Source organism: Gossypium hirsutum, chromosome D09, assembly GCF_007990345.1.
Source record: "Gossypium hirsutum isolate 1008001.06 chromosome D09, Gossypium_hirsutum_v2.1, whole genome shotgun sequence".
NCBI lineage: Eukaryota > Viridiplantae > Streptophyta > Magnoliopsida > Malvales > Malvaceae > Gossypium > Gossypium hirsutum.
Window position 1 is genome coordinate 17,799,803 of NC_053445.1, and position 25,690 is coordinate 17,825,492.

The following is a 25,690-nucleotide window of genomic DNA, read 5'->3' on the forward strand; positions in this document are numbered from 1 at the left end:
TACGAAAACTATCGACACTTAGATCTGAAACAAAAACAGAAAATAAAAAATTAAACTTAAAAGACCAAGAAAACCAAATTGAAATAGAATGATACTTGGGCGGCAAGAAAGGATGAATAAAGAACGTTTCTTGATGCCAAAAAATGTTTCAAAATAGATCTTTGAAGCTTGGAATGGCTGGAAACGCAACAAGAACAATTAAACCAAGTTAGTCAACAATTCGACACAAACAAAAATAATTAAAAAAGAACAAACAACAAAAAGAAGATGGATAAAGTCCTAAAAAGCCTTGAAATCAAGAAAGATTTCACAACTCCCTTCAAACGGCTTCAATCTTCCCTCCAATGTAAAAACATGACAAGAAGAAGGTTGAAGATGGCTCCCACAATAAAAATATTGTTAAAACTACTTCTAAAGAAAACTCAAGAGAGAATTCTTGGAGAAACTCAAAGAGAGTTTTCACTCCACAAAAAAAATCTGAATTCAATGTATCATCCATAAGGGTGGTCGGCCAAGACATATATATAAGCCTCCTAACTACTTTCCTATCCCTACTAGGAAAACTAAAAAAAACTCTAATTGTTGGCTTTCAAGGGAATTTCGTCCAAGGCCTTTAAATAGGCCTCTTGGACTGAATTCTTACATAGAAATTTATTCATAAAGTCAAAAATTAAAACTAAGTATTTAAAGAATTAAAATTTTACAAATTGGGCCACTTTGAAAATTTGGCCTGATTTTCAACTAAGTCTAATTTAAACTTCTTGGTTGGGCTTGGAACATTTTATTGGGTCGTATCTTCAAGAACTTGGGCTTGTAATCCGTTCTCTCCCGAAATTGGTTCGTTGATGCTCGTAACTGAGATCCAATGTGTCTTAGCTGCAAGATTCAGTTTCTTGGACCAAGATTTCCAAGATTTGAAATCTTGATTTTCTTGATTCTTGAAATCGCTCAAAACAGCAAAATTGGACCAAGATTCGGTTTCTTGATTTTCTTGAAAACAAGAAAGTGAATCTTGATTTTCTTTTTCCTTTGTATACGCATCTAAGGCCTTGCTAATGAAGTCTTGAACGGTTCCATTTAGTTTCATACGCATTTGCCTGGCCTTTGACCTCGTTATTGGGCCTTGTGGTAATTTGAACCCATCACGTTCTTGAGCTTGAGTTGGGCCTTTGTGACTCGTATCACTAACTTTCACATTTTACGTGATTTAGGCTTAGTTTGGATGGGCGGTGTGTTTAGCTCCGGTGAGGTTAAAAACAGCGGTGGCGGTGAGATTAGTTACTATAGCAGTGAGATTGGATACTGTAGCGGTGAGATTAGAAACAATGGTGAAGTGTGTGTTTGGATTCAAACGCAGCTGTAGCGGTGAGGTGACAATAGAAAATGACTTTTAAGGACATTAGATTAAAAATGATATATAATAGAAGTTCTTAAAATTATTTAACAATTACAAAATTAATAAATGATTAAAAATTATTACAATTATATTTATTTTTAATAATAAATAATTAAAAATGAATTAAAACTAGAGAAAAATTCAAAAAATTATTTTATTTAATATTTCAAAATTAATCATATATTTAATTATAGAGGCTCAATTCATTATTGAAAGATTATTGAAATTATTGAGCCTTTAGAAAAATAAAACATTACTGAAAGATAAAATAATAAAGCAACACTAGAATAAGGATCTTAATGCATGTTATTTCAAATGTTTGTCATCAGTAACTCAATGCAAGACATTGCTAGCACCAAATAACTTTAAAACTAAAACCAATTGTTGGCTAGTAACTGAAATAGCCTATGGCCACCATGTAGAACGTGCAATGTCGAGCCTTGAGCTGGTCATCAATGCTTAAGGGAAGAGTTAAAAATCACATCTGTTGGGGTTTTGACAGCAGTGGAAGAAAACAGAAGCAAGTAACCCGGATGATGTAAAGATTAACTTCATTACTTGAATAAGCAATATGCCATATACATAAGTAGTCTGGATTACATGTGTTGGTCTTTTTAGCAGAAAACTAAGGAGAAAAAGAAAAACGAATGCAAAGAAGTTTGAACAAGAAGAAAACTGAATTTGATTTCCAAAAATCAGATCTTTTTCATAGACTTGAGAAGCATTTATGTTACAATGAAATATGGCAGTTAACTAATGTATAACTGCTCCCACTAATACATGACTAAAGCCTAGATAGAATTACAAACAAAATGTAGCTGACATACCATCTATAACATCAAACATAAATCAACAACTACTCCTACTAAATTTAAGTATAAATTACATTGCAACTAAATCAAGTTACAAATGAACAAAATAAACAAAATGCTGCTGCTTATCTGGTTCAGCTTGGATACTGGTCTGCATGCTGGTTTGCTACTAGTTTCCTGTTGCATTGCAGGCCAAAGTTCAACAACATCCTGTACTTTTTTTACTAACAAAGTAGTGCATATTGCAGGCCAAAGTCAATACAACTATAAACTTACAATGAAAAGTATAACACCATTTTTCAAAGTAAATTTATGCCAAATGCTAATTGTTTATTGAAAATATTGAACCTTGATGAACATAAAATAGACTTGAATTTGGATTCACTTACTGTGTTGTTATTAGCGATGAGTCACCTGCTGGTGACGGCATTAGCATCAGAAATTAAAGCACCAATGGTTCTAGCAAAGCAACAAAACTAGATAAAATGTTGCCAAAATCACCAAAAAAGCATCATAGCCATCTGATCAGCTGCACCAATTACATTCCAAGAAGAGAGTAAATTACACCAAAACAAAAAAGAAGATTTTATCAACTAACCACTCTTCAAGAAAAACGAATATCAACTCAAATGCATCCTTTGGGAGGATCACCCCTAGTTCTTCTTGAAGCTCCCTCCTGAACAAATAAGATATTTAGCAAGCATTGTGTTTTAACACTAGATCAACCAAAAAGGGATAAATTTCTAACAATAATATGTTCACCAAGTAATAGACGATGGAAAAAATGGGCCAACAAGGTAAAAAGAAAATCAATGGATGCTGATCTCCAAAGAATTTCTTGTGTTGAAAGTTACTACAAAGGAATGGACAATAAGATATTTAAATAAAGAAAGAAAAGAAAAAAACCAGAAGACTCAAATGTCTTCACTTCTTCCGAACAAAAAGGTTTCTTGGCCATCTAGAAACCACTAGGTTTACCATCAGTTAGGAAACTATCGATTAGATATTTAAAAGAAATGTATTAACCAAATCTAGCAAGTATATAAAACAACAGAAAGTAGCAATGATAAACAAGAACATGGGGAGAATATATGTGCACGACACATATAGAAAGATTAAAAACCGAGCAGTTTTTCAAATGCCCTATGAAAGAAGCAGCACTGAAGACTTGTGAAATTGGATTCACTTACTGTGTTGTTATTAGCGATGAGTCACCAGCAGATATATGGCCAGCACTGGAGATATCCACAACCCTGGCCATGAGTCCTTGCAGTCTGCACATTTTTGGAGAAGTAATTCTTGTGTACTCTCAGCAAAAATCCAGCCATGGACTGTTTTATGGTAACCCCCATCTCGATGGACATCTCCCCTGCAAAGAGATCACAATGAGTTACATATCAAGAAACTACCATTATAGAGAAACGCCGGTACAGAAATCATAAGCAACCTCTAACACACAATAATACTCAAAATGAAATATTTTATATCAAATGTATGCCTCCCTATCTCTAGCTTGCAAGTTTTCCATTCCCAGTTCCAATTTCAAGGACCATAAGCAGCCTCCCCCCCACAACTCACACACACACACTTGAAAACTTTCAGTTCTATAATCCAGATTGAGTACCAAAAAAATTAGGGGTTCATTGAAAGAAATTACAAACCAAATCAACAAATGAAGCTATTACTACCATTTTCAAGGAACTAACTTAACTAATCTCAAAGGTTCTATCAAACCCAATTTACAGAACTGCAAATAATAAGTATAGCTTAAATTAAATTGTCCTATAATTTTCCAATTTGATAACTGCAAAAACATGTTTTCTGCTAAGAGTAAGCAACAGACAGTATAGAAAATAAATAAAAGAGCTGGTTGTAAAGTAATCCTTTATGTTGAAAGATCAAAAATAGATAATCCAGAAATGGACAAGAATGAAGGGACGTGCCTGGGATTGGAAACCTCGATTTTTTACCAGTTTTAGTGAGAACGTCGAGATACTCTACTTGCTCAATGTAAGGCTCTGCCATTGTTTCTTTCGATGAATTGGACTTTGTCTTCATTGACGAATTTGGTAAATTACGTGCTTCTTTATTTATAGCTGAAGACAGAATATGCTGAGAAGAGAAGATGAAGAACGGAAGAAGAAAAAGGAATGAAGAATGGAAGAAGGAGAAGGAGCCTTACTTGGATGAAGGAGGAATAGAAAGAGGTCATTGACCAAACTGATTTGCAACCCAAGGGGAAAGGGAAAGGGGAGAAGAAGGGTAACCAAAAATCAAAAAAGCCTGAAGAATGCAACTGAAGAATATGTGGGTAAAAGAGGAAAAGAAAAAGTAATTGAAGTTGCTAAATTTTTATTGGAACAAAAGGCTCCAGTCTGGAATGAAGCCTCTGGTGAGGTGAAATGCATTTTCAACGCACTGAAGAATGCTTTACAAACAGCCTTGCGTTTACTAACATTTCAATTGTAATTTTTTTATCCTAAAAAAGCCAACGTACTGAGATCCAGTTGCATCCAAAGGAAGCCTTAGTCATTTTTCACAAATTGAGCATACAAACAGTAAAATTTATGAACGAAATTTTTATACCATAATTCTAATATGTTGTAGATATTAAAATAATATTAAAATAAATTTTACAACTTCAAATTTGTGTTCGCAAAACCACTATTTTGATTTCACTAAAAACGGGTTGTTACATGGTGATTCTGGTAGATACTGCGATATGGTGTTACTAAGTGCACCCATGATGTACGAAGATCCGGGCTTTGCGGAACGGAAATTATGATGTTCAAGGATCAATGTATAGGATGAAGAAAGGAGGAATGGGAGGAGGAATAGGGGATAAAGAAACTGAAATTCTATTAAGATTCTGTCATCTTGGATTAGTGGGAGTAAACCATCATGTGCGCAGTTCTAGGGCTTGCGAGGGGACACTTCAGTGTTGGAGCATCAAGATGGATATAAGATAAGATGATATAGATGGTACTTAGGTTCCGTTGAGTATCATTGTGACAACGGTTAGCAAGCTCTATGGGGCGACACCTCACAAAGGTTTAAGGTGTAAGACCATAGCTCGACTTTGGCAACCAATGAAGTCCGCCAAGATGTTAAACATGATGGTATAATGTGTAAGACCATAACTTGGATATGGCAACATGACAAGTTCGTCGAGATAGTAAAAATTGGGTAGTCCGTTCGGACAGTAAACAGAGAATAGTCCGTCGGGACCGTAAACACGGGGTAGTCTGCCGAGACAACAAACATGGGTTAGTTTGCCGGGACAATAAACACGATGTAGTCTACCAGGATGGTATAAATAGGGAGGTTCACCAGAATGATAAACACGAGAAATCCACTAAAATGTCAGACTTGGGGATCATAATAAAAAAATTCACGGTTCATGAAGGATGTTAAGGGTGAAGTAGAGTTCGCAGTGCGAATGGAATGATAAGTCACAAGAAGAAGTGAGTTGGTGCGTCTAAGAAACATAGACCACCAAAATAATGAGTGATACATAGATGCAACTTATTAGATAATGAGGTAAACATGGTACACACAAATACTAGTCCGCCAAGGAAGTTGTAGATTCTACACGGTTTAAACAGGCATGGATTGGTCCGCGGTAGGATGTAGTCATATATTGTAAGTTGATAAAAAGTTAGTCGAAGAATCTAATAGGCTGGTCAGGGTTTTCAAGAGAGGTAATGCATGCCCAAGGCCGAATGGCTAGCAAAGTCCACTAAAGGATAGTGGAAACTGGAGATCAGACATAGCCATAGAGAATGGCTAAGATCTTGTTAAGCTTCCAAATTTAGGAACTGCATGTCTTAAGAAGTCTTCTTGTAAAACAAATCGACAGAAAAATGGCTATGGTGTTGACCAAAGAGTCCTAGTACTCTAGGGCAATGAGAACATTGATACTTGGTAAAGACCGCAGGTGTAGCAATTATTTGGTTAGTTACCAAGCATTGTCTGCCAAAATTATATTGAAATTGTATGGTGTGATTGGTCGGATGGTGTGTTTTGTGGTGGTTTACTGGAGAGTCACTCCAGTGGCTAATGTGATATTTTAAATTCGGGTTGGACCATCTTGGTCGGGTTTAGGGCACCACAAGTATCCCTAGAGGCCTTGCCTCAGGCTTTAAGTTGACTATATTCGTATTCGAGTCTTAACTTAAAAATTTGTAATTAGATTTTGGTATCAAATTTGTAAGAACTTATCACTGGTTTTGTATGAGTTTTAATAATGATTCGATTTTGAAATTTAATTTGTTTAAGCATGTAATTAAAGCTTAACCAGAGATACCGTTAAGTTTTTTAGGTTATTGTATCATTTGGTACCCAGACCTGGCGATCGAGTCGGGTATAGGGTGTTTCAAATGTATACTTTTGCTACAGAGCAATATTGTGAAAATAGCTCTTTAGAGCATTGATTTGATCAGAAGCTAGCACAATAAAGGGTCTATGAACTATTTATGTTTAAGTATGTTTTCTATAAAATCTTGCATGAGAAGTTATGATAGTTATCCACATGCAAAATGTATGTAATGTGTCTTATTCTGTTAAGCAATTATACCTAGAAGTGGATAGTGTCCGCCATTGTATAGTAACTATTTTGCACTATATATCTGCCAATGAATGGTGCGAAATTGAAATGTCACATTTGCGAGTAAAACCAAGTTACTCATCTTTTTGTGATATTTTCTTTTCTTTGGGAACCTTGTTAGGGAGGTTGTCATTTTATTGGAACTCACTAAGTTCAAATCAAACTTACCTTGTTTCTTTTCTCCAAATTTCAAGAATTTTAGGTTCTCATGGATCCTTGAAGACTCAGCCAGAAAGCCACAACAATTGTAAACCCTGTGTTTGTTTTGTAACATGTATATATATATTGAGGTAGTTTATGGAAAACTTATTCGGTGTTTTAATATGATGTATTGTAAACCTTAAATCTGGTTGTATTCAAGTACCTTATTTCCTATAAAATAATTTATGGAGGCATTAGCCAAACCTTAAAACTCTATTTATTATAATGCGTACTCTTATTTTATTTTTGACTTGCTTCAAACCATTGCCTACCAAACGGTGAGCTAAGCATGCTTACTATTTTAAATTAACTTTTATTCAAAACCTTCTTTGTCTTAAAGAATGTGTTCGTTCAGGTTCTCTAGTAATATTATCATTTGATGGTATGACTGCCAAAATAGAGGGTGTTACAATGACCATGGCACATGGCCCTAGCTCCTACCCCACAATTGAAATGCATTTTGAAGGCTGACCAATAGACATCAACTGAATGGTGCCGGGTAGGATGCCTTGTAAGGTATAGGGACTTCTTTGGAAATTGAAGTGCATGGTCATGGAACCAAAATTCTAGGAAGAGAAGCCATTGTATGCCTATAACCACATCACACCCTTTTAAGGGCAAAATCATGAAGTCTGTGACAAATTTAGACCCTTAAGCCTTCCATCTAACCTCTCTACAAGTGTCACTAGTGAACAAACACCTCTCATTTTTCACTGTAACCTTAAGTTGATCCTGCTGCAAAATTGGCAAGGACAACCTGCCAGCTAATCAAGTGTCCAAAAAATTATGGGTACTCCCTAAATCCACCAGTATGATAGTCCTGGCAGCTCTTACACCAGCTTCAAAATGCATGGTATGAGGTCTTTAGGACCCTTGTATAGCATGTAGAGATAAGACAGGAACCTAAGGTTGATCCCCTTCTATAGGAGAATCTTCTAAATGATCTGAACATTCCTGGAACTCATCTCCCTCACTATCAGAATGAGAATCAAGCAACATCTATATAGTTAAGCCTTGACATACTTATGGTCAATGTGGTATATGGCACCACACAAAATATACATGCCCTTCTATTTTCTTCTAGCCATGACAGCTGGACTTAGCCCCTTTGAAGAGACTTAAGACCATTCGAGCCACTAGAAGCCGTATTAGCAGATTGAACAGGTACACCAGTGTGAGTAAGAGATACTAGCTTATTTGATACTGTGGCCTGTGATCCTGCTGATCTAAAACGAGGTAATTGATTCTAGCTAGTGAAAAAGCTCTTCTTAAGAGAGTTACACAAAATGTCCTCCACCTACTTGGCAATATGAAAGCCTTCTACTAGAAATTTGGGTCGGAACAGTTGTAAGTATTGACTAATATCTTGTTTCAAATTGCTAACAAATATGATTAAAGCATAAGATTTAGGCAGTTGCAGTTGATTTAAAAAACTTCCAAACATGTCATGTTAATGCTCCATAGTCCTTTGTTGCTTTAGTGTAACCAACTTAGCCATGACATCCCTAAAAATACTCGATCCAAACCTTTCCCTCAAACTGTAGCATAATGAGCCCAATCTAGCATGTGCAAGCCCCCATGCTTCTGAGCATAGAAGTGGTGCCAGTCTAGTGCTCGCCCTTCCAAGTGCAACATGATGGTATAGACCTCGTCCTTGCCAGTTGTCACGTGTGAATGTGTAATGCGAATGTGCAAGTATACACGTCAAATCAAGTAATAAAATGATGAGTGAGTATTGCCTCCACAGGGATCGAAATTGATTAAGAAATTTGGTTATGCTATTACTATAGATTTGACTAATTAAACTGTGCAAAAGAAACACATGACAAATTGATGAGGAGAATTAATGAATGGATTAATAAAATCAATTATGAATGAAAAATGCTAGGGAAATTGAAATGTTATGGCAATTCTCAAAGAATAAATGGGGACGACTTGTACTGTTGAATGGTAAAGGTTAGAATTACTTAGGTTTTATTTTTATATCCTAATAATGCCATGGCAAAATCTTGACCATTATACTGCTCAGGGATTCACTACTGTAGTCTGCTTCTTTCGAGAGCCAAACTTTAAGCTATCATTCTAATTTTTTGTATGTCTACAGAACTCAAAAATGATATCTAGACTGTTCTTCCTTTCCCTGTACAGATCGCAACTTCTACGTCTAGAGTTCTACGAATATTCTTTCAAATACTCGCCTTTATCAACCGATAATTATCAAATTTATTTAATCTTTTCAGAATTAAATTAGATCTAAAAACATACCATACAATCATCTATGTCTAGAGCTTGCATGCATGCATTTAAAATAATCACAAATTGAATGAAATAGTAATTTACTCAAAATTAGACCATAGGCATTAAGGATACTAAAAATTTACCCAAATAATTCCAATCCAATGAGATTTAGCTCATGGATTGGACATTCAAATCCAAAATAAAACCATTCAGCATCATCATTCAAGTTTACGAATCACAAAGTTCAAATCAGAAAATAAAGGTAGAACTGCAGGAAGCTCTCGCTACTCCAACTTTCCCTTTAATACCGAAATTTGATGCAAAACCCAAGGAGATTTCTCTTCCCCTTCCTTGTAAGCTGCTACCCTCTCCTATCTTCTTTTCTGAAATTTTCCACAAGAATTCGATGCAGAGAAAAACTGTTCTCCAATTCCTCTCTCCCCAAAATCTTTTTCTTTTCTTTTCTTTTCTTTTTCCTCCTTTATCCCTCCCTCTCAGCACACACCTTTTGCTTCCTCTTTTTCAGGGTAGTTTATCTGGTACAAGTACAGCTGGCTGAGAGTGACATAGACTGAGTGTTGCGTCATATTCTTGGAATTGCCATGGCATTCTTGTTGGTAATCTAACCAATATTTTTGCCATGGAAATATTTCACTTCTTTCATTTTCTTTCTCCTTTCTCTCTTTTCTTTTTCATCATGCACCTACTGTCAATAATAACCAGCACCTTTTTTCCCCAGTAACAAATAATGACATTTGTAGCACAATCCAAGCTTTGTTATGCAATGTTCTAAAAATATCTTAAAAATGAAAACATATTTACTTAAATACAAATAATTAATTTAATCTAGAGACCTAAAATATAACTCTTTTCAAGAGTTATCACAAACCAAAACCTAAATTATTACTTGTTCTCAAGTAAAATATGTATGAGTAAGCATGAATGTATAAATTTGCCATAACACACAGTTGCCATATATACTGGTAAACCATTTTCCGTATATTCTATACCTCCATTCTTAGCAATCTTCTATTAAAATAAAAAAAATGATTCAATTTTTGTAGGTTTGTTTAGCAAACAAAGTGTAGAAAATGTTACCTAAAAATAAAAATTCCTAAATATTCATGCAATTCTGACTATAGTAAATACCTTCTAATGCACTTAGGTCATCTTTCTTCTAAACTTAATTTCTCTATTCTCATTTATTCTGTCATTTCAAAACTTTAATTACAATTTTTTTCTAGGGAATTCATTTTGTCACATGGTTTCTTTACTTGACAATCTCAATGAAGCATACACTAGATTGTCTGGTATTACATCATGCCACAATTTGAATGTAACTCACTCATGAGGCTAAAACTTTTAACTAAAAAGATGGATAGAGCAAACAACTACCTCATTAGCTAATCAGCCTATTACTATAATGGAGTGTCCCTCAACTATTTTTTTTACTCACTCTTATTTGAACTTGTTTTTCTGATCAATAATACGATGGAGCAAACAAAGTATTACTGATCTACTCAACATTTTTAAACATTAGAGTGATTCTTATCATTTTGCCATGATATTCATTATTACACACTGTCGGTTTACTAAATTTAAGTTTAAGAATTCCTAAATGTATTAAAAGAAACTTACTACAGACTAATTGCAATTATAAATATAGCATTCTACCTTTAGGAATTAATGTTCACACAACTATCCTAAACTAAACATACCTATTCACCCATCACAATTTTTTAACTTTATCGAAGAATTATTATCCTCATCGAATATCAGAGATAATAATATACTCGTCATAGTCTAGCAATTACTTGGCATTTGTATGTAATGGAAAAATGAATGACAAAATGCATGAATATTAAAACATATATCTATTGCATACTATATTTACAACACAACACACCCCCAAACCTAAGGGATGCATTGTCCTCAATGCATGAACAATAAAACATTTCAAAATGCAAAAACAACTTACAAATATAAAAATGCAATGACAACCAAGTATGAATGCATGAAACATATGTTATAAAATGAAAAAGATGCAAACGAAAATAAAAACAAAAGCTTGGAAGGAATTTGGGTTACTCTAACTGGGTTGGGTTGATTTTCTGGCAGCGCATTTGTAGGCTGCTTCCTTTCCACTTCACCAGCATCATCTTAAACTAATTTCCCAACAGATTGCTTATAGCGCTTCCTTTTTAGCTGTTTAATTGGCACCTCATCATCATCAGTATATATATGATTTTGTGAGATTATCAATCATTTGATGAACCGCATGCTCTTACTCAGTCATAGGTGTAGTGGATTTCGGTGTAGTGGCAATTGTAGCAAGTGTAGAAGTTTGAGTCATATCAGCTTCATCCTTATCAGATACAATACGCACGAATTTAATTTTCTCCTCCTCTCGCTCTTTTTTTGTGTTCTTCATCTCTACAGTGGCTTCATCATCATCATCATCATCATCATCTTCTTCTTCTTCTTCTTCTAGCTCCAACAACAATTCTTTAGGGAAAATAGGGAATGTAGGCATAGGTCGGGAAAATTTCTTTTGAAGAGATTTCTTAATGGCTTTGTCCCGTCATTAGACATATCCCTAAAATAGAGTCATTTCTTCTTGAGCTCGGCCAAGATCAATGACTATCCCCGGTTGTTGTTTTTCCATCATCCAAAATTGTTATTGCAACATCTGAAGAACATCAATCACTTTCTACTCAAAGTCACTGTGAGATGTTGATGGGGCAGCATCAGTAGTCATAGGTGGAGAAGCTGTGGATGTAGAGCCAGGATGCTTTGGCATTTCCTCCCCTGAAAATCTCAGGGCAATTTACTTGGTTATGGCTCCTTTATTGGGGATTTTGTCTTCATTTGCATGAGTAGGAACCTTTACTCTTTGACATAGTGCCGTAATGAGCGACAGAAAATTTAAGGTACGGCATTCTTTTGTGCACAGCGATAGACTTCTCTACAAATGATTTTTTTCAACATTTATCTTTCTTCCAGTCATAATCAAATGCAACAACAATATACGTTCCTTGGAAATAGTAGAGTTGTGCGTAGAAAGGCTAAGAAAAGATTTAAGGAAATGATACCATACCCTACATTGAGGCTTCAAAGTTACAAAGTCGATAGTGTAGTAATCATTTCAAGAAACTGTCCATGTCATTCATTCTACACATAAATCTATCAAAACTTGGTTGAGTCCTTCAGTTGTCATTGTCTTGACAAATTTAGAGTGTTCATCAAGTTCTTCAGGTAACCCATATTGCGCATTGATTCAGTCTTCATCGAATAACATCGAGACATCGCGCACATAGATGAAAGCATTTTCAAGAGAGGTTAAATGTGCATAAAATTCTTTAACTACCTTAGTGAGGACGTCATTAGGGTGGAGGCTGAAGATTTGTCACTCGTGTTTCTCCACTACAGATGAGATGGCTTTAGAATAGCCCATAAAGGGGGCATCTTGGAAAAGGAAACCTTTTTTCCATGCAAAAAGGTCGTTTTGATATGTTCTTGTTATATTTTTCTTCTGCGATTGTGCTAAAGAATGTTCACAGATGCACAGATCCACTCTGCCTCAAAATACTTTTCGAGTTTTAACTACCATCATCTAAAGTCAAATCCATCAAATCTTTGGCAATCAAGTTTGTATGATCGCTCCTAAGACATTCCAAGGTTGGATCGAGGCAAACTTGCATTGCTAGCCATAAAAGAAGGTTGAGGAACCTCCAACGGCTCCTTAGGAGGAAACCTGGGGGAGCCCCTACTAAAATCCCTTTACTTCTCCTTGAATCTTAATCATCTCTTGGTGCAAAAAATCATATCCTTTTGCAACTGCGTAGTGACCCCATCCCCTGGCATAGAAGATCGTTGAAGCTCTGATACCTCTGATGCACATTGATTTAGAAGTGTTGAAAGCTAAGAAAGGAAGAGAAAATCAAGAGAGAGAGAATGAGATAAAGAGAGGAAAATTTTCGTGTATAACCAACTCCATAACTTCCACTTTACAACAAAATAAAAAGGAGAGAAAGAAATGGAAAACAAATTAAAAATTGGTTACTAACGGTTGCTCCCCTAAAACGCCTCGTTTTCATTAATGTGCCATGCACTATTACATCCTTCGTTTAATTTCTTCTTATTTTCGGTTTTACCCCATAACATTTTTCTTTAGTTTAAGTCTGACAGAGAAAATAAAAGAGAATGAAATATGGCGTTGGATAAGAAGACGGAGGAAGAAAAGAAAGAAACGTGGGAGAAAGATAGAATTTAAAATTTTAGTTTTTATTTTTATTTAAGTCATTTTTAATAAAAAAATTTAATGAACTTATTTAATGTAATGAAAAGTTAAAGACACATGGTATGTTATAATTGGTTGTTTTTTTTTTCTTTTTTAAATTGCAGCTAATTTTTTAGCTAAAAACCATGATAAAATTATACTTTAGGTACGGGATTTGGACAAAAAAAATAGTATCAAAGTGAAAAAATAAATATACTTCAAAGATAAAATTACAAATTATGCCTAATATACATGAAAAAATTAGGATTTGAATTTTTTTATTAAGTTAATTTTTAAATTTAATAATTGTTGTATATTGGGGTTGAATTTTATTTTATCGAAGGAGGACATGTGTCGTTACATTAAAAAAAAATACAACCCGCCCGTAACACAAAACGTCAAAACTTATATAGCCTTTCAAAAAAAAATCCCCCTTAAATAAAGGCTATGTATCAGTACTTGGTAGAAAGAAAAACAGTATTTCTAGTAAACAATGGAAGTAGCGAAAAATGACCCACGAAGCGACACTCACGTAAAAGATACCAAAAACAATAAGAGAAAGCTTGCTGTCTCTTGCAATGATGATTCCTACTTCAATCTCTGTCTTCCTCTACGACAGCTTCGATCCCATTTTATTCAGGTTTAATACCTTCACTTTATTATCCTTTTACCGTTTATCCCATTTTCTTCTTTCATTTGCTTCTTCTATTTCGGGTTTTGGGTACGTTTGGTTGGTTTCTTTTTGGAATTTAATTATAGTTTTGAGTGTTTTCAGCGGATTTTCATAGTGTTTTTTTTTTCTTTTACGGTTCAATCTATTTTGGGCGAGCAAACTGGGTTTCCATGGATAAACATAGTGATTTTAGGAGTTTTGCTTGATTGTATGAAAATGTAACAGTTAAAAACCACACAATGGGATTCTAAATGGTGTCTGTTGAAGAGTCAAATCATGCTTATATTTTAGATGCTAATATAAAAGATGATACAACAGGACCATGACTAATAACTGGGTCCATTGTATATAAACACCTAAGAAGTCCTTATTATAGCATGGAAGGTTCTCAAGTTAAGCCAAATGAAACAAGTAACCGATAGTGTGTATTTTTGGGCATATGCAAAATGTTCAAATGTTCCTTGATAGCAACAAGGATTGCTATTTTTCCATACTGATGACTTGTTTCTGTTCCAGGATCAATTTGTAGACCTCAACTATTGATTCTTAGTTTAGTTTCTATCCTCATATGATGACTTTTTTGGTAAAAATACCATGAGGCCCCTATAATATGGGTTAGATTGTATTTTGTCTCATTTACTTAAAAAATGAGCAAATTAGTCCATATAGGTTAGATTAGAGAGCAAACTGGTTTTTCGTTAAAAATTTCATCCATCCATTTCTATAGTTAAAAACTGGTCCCTATACGTCATCATGAGGTACACGTGGCACGCAACGTGCCATTGACAGGTTATTTTGTCAAGCATGTCAATTTTTAATAATATAAATAGATAAAATTGTAACAGAAAAGATTAATTTACTCTTTGATCTAATCTACAAGAAATAATTTGTCCATTTTTTAAGTTAAAGGGACAAAATACAATCTATCTCTTAATACTGGTTCCTCTATGGTACTTTTACCAATAATTTTTTGTTTCATAATGTATGAAAGTGGTAAATGTGGTGGAGCATTATGAAACTAATTTTTGTAGCTTAGAACAATAACACAACTGATAAGCAACAAGCACATTTTCACCCTTGTGGTATCTTAATTTCAAGATATTAAATGTGGTGGATTATATTGAAACTATTCTTTGTTCGTTGTACTTCATGCAGTCAACTCTATAGCTTGTTATATAGTTTTTTGTCAAAGTGATGAGTAAGCTGAAAAAAAGAATCAATCACAGATTTGTTCATTCCTTTTGCCATTTTTTCAACGTAGGTTCTTGGGACACCTGACTTCAGAAACTACAAGAAATTAAAAATAGCGAGTTCCGTATGATAAAAGTAATAAGTTCCTAGTGTGGCAGTAGGTGTATATTCTTACTAGTTTTTAGTTTGCATCCTACTTTCCATTGGCTGAATATGAGCTGATTTTGTCGACAAATTTCTGGCAAGGCAATTGAACATCTTACCGTCATTGCTCTGATCATGAATTACGAACCGGAGATAAATATGATTCTCGATATTTGATATGCTTACACTCAAGCTTAGTGAACAATTTGAAATGTATATAGTGATACTACATACACTACATCCAGTATGTGTTTTTTCAGACATGAAGCTTGTTTTAGATTTATACAAACAGATGATAGCGGAGACAGACCCAGCTGTGGTGGATCTGCAAAATGAAGATTGTGTAGAAAAATCAACAGTGTGGAAGATGAATGATGGACGACTTCGTGGTAGCTATATTGTGAACCAGTTTAATATGGGATAACAAAGGAGTCATATCTAAGTAGTAGGCAAACCAAGTCAATATGACGTGAAGCAAAAAAATTGCAATGAGTCCTGTTGGAGGCCATGAAAGATTACTACAGTTTTTGAAACTTGGATTACAACTTAGGAAGAAGCCACTTACTATTGTAGATTTCTTCTCTTTTTGTGATTTTGCCCCATCAATCCCCATTTTCATTTACTAGTGTTACAGCAATGCAAAACCAATGTAATCTCTATTGGATAAACATGGATTATGATATATATTTATGTATAAACCATTGCAGAACGACTTCCAACAGTTGAGTGGACTCAATCAAATAAGTAAATATTGTAGGACATTCTTGCAACCCCACTTGGAATTCCTATGGTGGAACACCACATCCCTCCCTTACCCCAGGAAATGGTATGGCTCTGTCAGAAGTCATGGAAAAGCATGATGGCATCATCAAGCTTCATCTGTGATGATTCCAAGAGGAAGCGTTTTCTTAGTCGGTTAACACGCTTATCTTGCAGGACATTGGAAAGCTGAAAAATTCACCACACCATATTATTAGTATGAGATACATAGAATTCTTCTGCTGGAAAAAAAGACTCTGCAAATGGCAAAGGGATTCAAGAATCTGTATCGAGACGAATTGTTTAAGCATAACAAACCTCCTTTTCCTGTTCCAACTCGAATGCCACTCGTTGGCTCAAATTAAAGGCAGCATGGAACATCTCATCTAGAACATGCACCTTCAGAGTGCTCTTGTTCACCTTCCACAACTGGAACGGTGTTTGTTTAACTCCTATCTGTAATTTCTGCAGGCAGAATATAAGCACAATCGTTATAAACAACCTTGGACTATTTAAAACATTGTCCACTCCATATGGCAAAAGCACATCACAATCATTATAAGCGCATAGCCGACTGATAATGTAAAAGGACACTTCCGTTCCACAATTAGCAACATAATTTCTTTATTACCAACAAATTACTCATACACTATACGGCATTGCCCAAGATAAACATCTATTTGTAGAAAACATAGTGCTTAAATATCTGATTACACACACCATACATCACCCTGATAATTAGTTTTGAATTTCAGAAAAATAAGTATTATCATATTTATCCATTCAAAAAACAAACTTAATTTTAAATGAATCCAATATAATCACTTTAAAGCAACATGTAGCAACAGCTAGTCAGAAATATATACAGTTCAATATGTTTACTCATGGGAAGACAAAAGAATTGTACCTCCAATTGCAAATAATCATCCTTCCACAGTTTATAAAGAATTATTGGCGTCTCCTTCTTTTCAACAAATGTGGCATCTGCAACCTACAACATGAAACTATAAGGAAACAAATAGGGCTGTAATTGAAAATGGTGTTCAACAAAGACTTTTTTTTTGGATAATAGAAACAATTAATGAATAGACTGGTATGTATTTTTTTTTCTGTATTCATTTCTCAAGCTAAACAAAATGATTTTGAACACAACAATGTTCTAACTCAGACCCTGATTTTTTTTTTCTTTCCCCTTCCGAGTCAAAACTCTACTAATCAACTTTCATCCCATCTCAGCCCAGCCCAGCCAGTAGCCACCAGCAATAGCAATATTTCACTCTTTCAGACCATCACTGCTATCTAGTCATAATGAATGTTTGCAGGTCTTTTGTAGTCAGTAGCAAGAAAACAGTAGGGTATTCTTATTCAATTTAAAATTTTGAAGTTATTCATCTAATACTAATTTCTCATATAGAGTAAAGAAGATATTACTTTGAAGGCTATTTATTCTCAACATGTAAAGGTAAATAAAAGTTTAATTTTTAAGTACTTAGTTTTGCTCTTAGGTTATGCGTTTCAAATTTTGTTGGAATTAACAACCGAAGTGTTGTAGTTAGATGCATGCAGTTTTGATGTTGGATTTCTTAATTTAGTTTTCATCTTTAATTTTTAATTGATAATTTGCTATTGCTACTAGCATATATATATATATCTTATAAACTCTTAACTTGTTTCTTTAAATTTTTCTTAGATATGCTTGTTGTTCAGAAACATATGTAGGGGTGAGCATTCGGTCGAATTGAGTGAAAAAATTTTGAGTTAATCGAGTTGATGAGTTAAATGATTTTTTTTCAAATTGAGTTAAATGAAAACTAAATCGAGTCAAATCAAGTAAAATTGTTCGAGTTAAATTAAAAAATTAAATAAATAATTCCATGTTTAAAGCACATAAATTTGGAAACTTTTTCAAAGCAAAATAAGAAAAAAAATTAAGATACTTTAGTATGATAAACTTGAATCATTAATTAACTTATTTAGATCCTTGAAATTATTATTTTAATTTTTTTAAATATTTAAATTTCATTATATATTCTTTAGAATTTTTTATAATTTTTTTTAAAAAATATAAATTTTGGAATTTTTATCTATATTTTGAATTATAAAAATTATTTTGAAATTTTGATTGAGTGAGACCAATTTGCTCATTTTCATAACTGATAGGGACCAAAGGGGTATTTACACCAATTTGTTATTCGAATTGGAAAATTCAACTCGACTCAAACTCAAAACTCGAATTACTTATTCGAGTTGACTCGAATAACTCGATTCAATTAACTCAAATTAGAAATGTTTTTCGAATCAAATCAAGTTTTACTCATCCCTAAACATATCCTTCACAACTATGTTCATCAACAAATTCATTTAACTTAACCAAACATGTTTTATTATACATTCATGAACAAACACATAGGTCTGTTCTATTTGTTCAAAGCCAGCTCGTTTACAACCCTAAAATGAACAATTCCGGGGCAGTAAAAGATTTCAGAAACATTCTTAAAACCACTACTATTTATATCAAATGGCAATGGCAAAAGTATACAGTGTTATCTCTGTTAAAGGATTGTTACCTTATCGGTTTCAAGTAGGTGACCACTGTTCGATAGTAGCCGGAACATTCTATATGCATCCCTTCCATATCTTTTCAACACAATAGATTCCACCTGCAATATAAGATATTTTAAAGGTCATCAGGCTGAGAGGAGCATGAGCAACTTGAATATTTTAACCAACACAGAAATCAGAAATACCTCCTCATGCTGAGCTAGTTCAATTATTTTCTTGAAATCTGTAAAAAAAAAACGTGTCACCAGAAATATAAAACAAATTAATCAGCCAAAACAAAGATAGACTGAGAAAAATGGCATACGAACCAACACTGTACGACTCATTTGCTGCTTTTACAAAGGGTGGGCAACTCAACTGAACAAGGGAGGCTCTAACACGATCAAAGGTTATATTACGACCTTCTTCACTCTTTATCACCTCTTCGTAAATGGAACTGAGTGACACTGGAACTGTAAAATGCAGTTTTATCAATAATAGAAGCAATAATTAACAAAGTGGCATGAGCCAAAGCCATCACCCCCACCCTCTTGTTTTTATCCTTGAGCTAAAATATTGTTTACAGCAAAGCATCTAGGACCTCTTTTTCACATATTAATTAAGATCTGTTACTCGAACTAAAGCGTGTGTCAGGTAGGATACATTTGAATATGGGTATGTTTTAGACACGGGCATGTTCATTTCTTTATAAGCATTTCTATGTATTTGGAGAATCCTTGGAGAGTCATGTCCCTGCATCCATGTCCTGATATGCATAGGACAGAGGTAATCAGAGAAAATGAAGAGTTGGAGAAACATGGTTAATATTACTTTAAAGACACTCTGTGGACATGCAGTACTTTTTTAAAGTTCATTAAGGAAAAGAACCTAGGACTTTGCAAGTTATAATTTCTGTAAAAGGCAGAATAACCCCAATTCTTGAAGTGATAATGTATTAGATCCATGTTTGCATTACAGAAAATAAAAAATATATCTGAATATGATTCTGGAAGCAAAATACATACATAATTGTAGGTGTTCAAAGATAGTTAGCAACCATATCTAAGATTATCTGACCTGAATTCTCTGTTTTAACTTTCTTCTCTGCACTTCTAGTTGCTTCCAGCATTGCACCAAAGACAATAACAGCTCCATCATCGAAGCGCGCCCTCACATTCTCAATGCAAGCCTAGAAATTACACACAACTTGACATCCATTCAACAACAAGAAGCAAGGATTACTGAAGTACAAGCAAGGTTTCATCAAGCATCTAAGCCCATTAGCTCTGTAATTTGTAAGGAAACACTTTTGGCCAGTAGAGTAATCAAAGAAATAGAGGGGAAAAAGCCTTTGAAGGGACAGTTCACTGGACCCTTGAAGTCGTTACTTCTGTTATTCACCACTCTGAATTTTTTTTACCAAGGAGTACATGAAAAAAGAAATTAAAAAAAAAAAGAAAATAAAAGAAAGAGAAGACTAAAGAAAATAAGGAAGGGCATTTTTTAATAAAGTTTTTGCCCAGCAAAAGGAAATGGCATGCTAGTTTACAAACTTTAGATAGACTGAGATCTCTAAAAGTCAGGTCATCTATATGTGACATCCTTTTTTTCAGTGAATTTTTTTGAACATATTGTCAGAGATTTTTATATGGGGACACAGTCTACTCATCTAAAGATGATTTTCCCCCAAAAAATTTTGAAACGGTCAAAAAACCCTAAGACTTTAATGCTGAAAATTCCCAACAGCATGATCCTCTGGAGTATGGCAATGCTGGTAGAATATCACAACTTCATAAGTTACATTAGGATTATACATAATTATCATGGAGCATAGTATTCCTCAAATGAAAAAAATAAAAAAATTCTTGACATATGCAAAGAATAATTCAAATGACAAAAGGTAAACTGACCTTATGCCTAAGATGCCGTATAAACTCATCAATATTAGCACGCCAAAGAACCACTTGTTCATCTGTAGCCCCAGATTCTGCCTTTGACTCTATAGCATCATGCTTGCGCTATAAAAGATGGGGAAATTTCAAATTAGCATATGGATGAGTCTAGTCACTTAAAATGATATGTCTTATGCCAACCTTCTCGCCAGGTGTCACACTAGAGGAATTGCTCTTATCCTTTCCTCCGTCAGCAGTAGGTTCAGTTTCTGTTGCAAACAAAAATCTTAAGGCTTCAGTAGGCATGGCAGCTTCCACAACACGTTGCTCTAATGTTTCTTGCACTTCAAGTATCTGCAAGGATATATCAAAGAAACTCAACTGTCATGTTTATTCAGGATAAAATTTAAAAGATACACAAGTTGATATCAGGAGGCCATTAACAGTAAGTAGAATATGAATTGCTGCAATAGATGACTGCAATTGAAAAGGTTCATCTATACTATGTTATGCCTGCCTAGTTCATTTGACAACAGCTCTTCAGAAACTCACATTGACATAACAGAAAATTAAAATATGAATTAGTGTTCCCTAAGTACGTTTCAATAACAATCCTGAAGGGCAAGACTGTGCCGCAATAGACTTTGCTTCCAATACCAATCCTCTAATGATGTTTCAATCACCGGAAAAAAACATTTGGCTTAGTAATTTTGCATGAAAGCAATCCAACTAATTAGACATGAATCAACAAATACCTTGCCAGACTTAGCAGCTCGCTTCCTTGCAGCTTCTTCTTCTTTAGTTGGGTTAGTGAGAACTGGTTCAGAGGCAGGGCATCGTTCAATAAAATGAGCATTAAGTAACTTAACAAAGGCTTCTTGTACAACATCATCTCCTGGAAAATATATAAAAATCTATTAAATGGAGATTAAATACTTCAATTACAGGTATATCAATCACTTAACTCAGATGCAGTATCTAATCAATCTCTAGTTCCTTTTAACCAAAAGAGAAACTTTAGAGCATATCCAAGAAACAGAAAGTAAACATGGAATTCTGAAAGACTTGCCTTCATTTTGACCCGATTTTGCTCGATCAAACATTTGTTTGAGGGTAAGCCTTCCATGCTGAAGCAAACCCTCAAGAAGTTCAACACACTACAAAGCCAATGCACAAAATTTAATAAAGTTTTAAAGAATCCATATTTATTTAGGCTCCATTTAGTTTATGCTTTTGCTATTTGTCTGCTGTTTTCTACAAAACAGCCAACTAAAGAGACTGTTAATCTTAATTTTGCTATTCCGGTTCTGGTTAATAAAGTTTTAAAAGAAAACACAGCAGCTGTTCCAATTAAACAGAGATTTAGTCTTAATTTTACAATGTTAGTAGTAATGATGAGTTTACTTGTTTATCAAGTTTCTTGGAGACCATAGTCAAGAACTTGGGAAATCTCCAACGCTGAATTATGTTATCGAACAATGCTATGTACTGAGTGCTCTGTTTTGCTCCATCGCCATGCTCACCTGCATGTTCCATTGCGAATTAATTTAAACAGTCAAAATAAAAAGCAAAGGCAGAAGATCGCCAAATTCAAATCAATTTGAGATCCAAAACCATTCGCACTCCCATTGCCCCCAAATCCAGACCAAGGGAACTAAACCCTAAACCTAAACCCTCCTTTCCCCCACATTCTTAGCAGCCAAGCGGAGAATAAATAATTAAGAAGAGAAGGAAGTATAAAATTGAAAGGAATAAGAAAGTAAGAACCAGTTTGATCGAGAATAAAAGCTTGAACGCAATTGTGTTGAATCAAAACAAGTAAGCTGTTCTTGACTTGAGAAGAAGTGAGCTCCGTGGACCGGACTATCGCTTGTAGAGTTAGCGGTCCTCTTCGGAGAAGACACTCACAAACTTTCTGAACAAAGCAAAACAACAAAATCAAACCTTATACTATCACTATCATCGTCGTCATCAGAAATTTTTATAAAATCGCATGAATAAATAAATATATATAATAATTGTAGGTATAAATTGAATGTTGAAGAGAGAGTTAGATTTATTTACGGCGACGAGATCACCAAAGTGAGCGGTGATTAGATTGACGGCGTATTTGATGCCGTACTGAGTCACCATTGCTCGCACTTGTGCGGTTTCTTTGTTTGATGCTTTATTGCCGGAGGAAGATTAAAATATGAAAGAATTTAAATTTATTAGGGTTTTACGTAATTTAGAAAAATATGCAGTTTAAAAACAATTATAAAAAGGGTTTATAGTTTAGTGGTGGACGATTTAATTGCAATTTGAGAGTTCATCGGCAATAATCCGACAGTTTCCTTATGCTTAATTTTTTTTAGTTAATTACATTAAGCATCTCGAAACTATAACCTTCCTTTTAAATTAGTCTTTAAACTTTAAAATTTTTAATTATGTCCCTAAACTATCAATATTATATCAATAATGTTATTTCATTATAAAAATCGTTAATTTAACTGTTAAATGAGATATCAAACTTATGTAACATATTTTAAAATGGAAAATTTAAAGAAAAACGAGTATTGTAAAAATAGATATTGTAAAAATATTGATTTTGAAGTTATCAAAAAATTTACAAAAACTTTATCGCTCACTCTTCTTTTTCGATTTTACTTTATTTTTAGTTTTAATTTTTAAAAGTTGTGTGGTATCATTCTACTTTTCTTTAAAATTTTCATTTTAAATTATGCCACATAAGAATAAACGTATTATTTAACGGTTAAATTAATGGTTTTAATAATAGAAAAACCTTATTGATATAACATCGAAAGTTTAGGGATGTAATTTGAACATTATGAAGTTTGGGGACCAATTTAGAATGAAGGTTGCTTTTAGAGATGTCTAGTTTAATTAACTCATTTTTTGTTGTTTTTAAATGCATATGAAAAATTTAACCCTCAACATTTATATTTTTTCAATTGACCCTTGTTTTTTTTTAGCTAAATTTGGCTATTAGCCTTGCAAAAAGAGTCAATTGTAACGCCCTAAACCCTAGCCCCAATCTAAACTCGAGTAAAGAATGTTGCATTTTGAGCCATACACTTCACATAAGTACCAAACTTGTGATTCAAGATTTCACACACCTTATAGACCTATTTAGGGCCATTTAAGATTTTTTGAATCATTTCTAAGTCCACTCTATTATCTGGTTGTATTCAGAGGTCATTTGGGACCCTTTCAGTGCAAAAACAACTAAATATAAGCAAAACAAAGTAGAGGCACCAATACCTCTCCCAATGTATCAATATTTTGTCGTTGATGTTATTCATTTTTAACATTATGTTGATGTTGTACATATACAAGTTCCTCCAATATCGGTACCTAGGTGTAAGAGAGCCTAAAATAAGCCTGAAATCACCATAAAACATATAAACACGTTCCTTAAACATTTTCAATCAATCTCATTCATTCTTAGACCTTAACACACTTCAAAATCTCATTATAATTGTCAAATGCTCAACCATGATCAATCACTAGCAAGTAATCTCAACAACTTCAAAACATTTTCACTTAATCATTATACAACTTTGTGCCCATTTGCTAACTAGTTAGAACTTCCATTACTTATGTACAAGCCACACTAATTCTATAATTTAAATTACATACTTCACAAGTCTTGCCTTAATGATAATATATGATATGGTGAGCTTACTCGATCACCTTACACACGATCACTTGTCAGAAGTCATTCATTTGGGACAAATGATTTTATCTTTACTAATTTGAATAATGATCATTTTCATTGCGAAAGATACAATGGTGACCAAGAGATAAAAGTATATCGAATTAGGTGAATTGATTTAACCTAAAGAGACCATGGTTATCTTATAAGGGTAACATACATATGACAAGGTCATTAGACTAAAGTTTAAAAAATAAAGCTTTTGTAATGGTATATAATAGGGAGTTTAGTCATGGTAGTTTAGTGGAATGACTCAATGACTAATTAATTTGTGATTAATAAACGAAAAGTCGAAAATTAAGTACAAATTAATTTAAGTCCTAATTATTTAGGTCCAATCAATCTCTTTATTAGTTCAACACAACTCGCCAACAGATTGCGTTTAACATGAATACTTGTATGGAGTTATAAACAATCGAACAATGAGAAATGATCCACTGCATTTACTTATTGGATTAATAGGTGTTTTCTCGGTTTAATGATTATATTGATTTAGGGTTAATTTAGTCACTTCTAATATCCATTTAATTGAATTAAATCATGATTCTGAAGTGGAGCTAAATTAAAAGATTATGTTATCTAATTTTTGTAATGGAGTACAATGAATTAAATAAAGTTCACGTGCATTTTAATATGATGAAGTCATCATGACTTTAATATGATTAAAATAAGGCTTTTGTACATTACTTAATTGGGAATTAATTTTGATTTATTAACTAAAATTAATTAAGTATCCAAAATACATATGTTAGCCTTAAGTGACCCAACAAGTGTCAAAGTAGGCCGACACATATGGGATAATAGGGTTGTTATCAATTCACTTATTTGACAAAAGTGAGAGTTTGTTTAAGAATCATTTTTCTTTAGAGAGTTTTGATTCAATACTTGTGTTTGTATTTAGAACAATGTTGTTGTAACAATGATCGCCTATAAATGTGTTATCGTTTATAGTATAAATATCACACTAAATATATAAAATTAAATCGGCAGTGTCCGCAAGTATACTGGTCAAATTGTAATAAAGTATTCGTGTACAATGGAGCACAGTGAAGTATTTCGAGGATCGTACCCAAAGGAGGATGAAATAAACCTATTGAAAACCTCTTTACAATAATAAGTTTAAATAGTAATAATTAAATCATATATTATGACAAATCATAAAATAGATGATGATTAGAAATTAAATAATGAAAATAAATAAACAATAAAATAATCAAAATGACTAAATAGATAAAACCAATTA

At 33.7% G+C, this 25,690-nt stretch overlaps 1 protein-coding gene across 1 annotated transcript; it reads right to left on the reverse strand.

Annotated features, from left to right (window-relative positions):
- Positions 1-16,038: 16,038 nt before the first annotated feature.
- LOC107892078 (DNA-directed RNA polymerase III subunit RPC3) lies at positions 16,039-23,106 on the reverse strand. The gene is made up of 14 exons (XM_016817061.2): positions 22,797-23,106; positions 22,500-22,647; positions 22,137-22,255; positions 21,802-21,889; positions 21,488-21,627; positions 20,934-21,086; positions 20,751-20,858; positions 19,918-20,029; positions 19,170-19,313; positions 19,047-19,084; positions 18,867-18,959; positions 17,207-17,290; positions 16,618-16,764; positions 16,039-16,488 (listed from the first exon to the last, which is right to left on the reverse strand). Exons 1-14 carry the CDS (start codon positions 22,863-22,865, stop codon positions 16,378-16,380), a joined length of 1,554 nt encoding a protein of 517 aa, XP_016672550.1. The 5' UTR covers positions 22,866-23,106; the 3' UTR covers positions 16,039-16,377.
- Between the last annotated feature and the right edge of the window lie 2,584 nt (positions 23,107-25,690).

Bases quoted from the DNA above. Each gene is read 5' to 3' on its own strand.
- LOC107892078 (XM_016817061.2), bottom strand. From the start codon at position 22,865: ATGGTGACTCAGTACGGCATCAAATACGCCGTCAATCTAATCACCGCT. The intron at 19,314-19,917 runs GTCAGATAATCT...TGCATTTTACAG, and splicing joins AGTTAAAACAGAGAATTCAG to TTCCAGTGTCACTCAGTTCC. The intron at 16,765-17,206 runs GTACAATTCTTT...TTCTGCCTGCAG, and splicing joins ATGATTATTTGCAATTGGAG to AAATTACAGATAGGAGTTAA.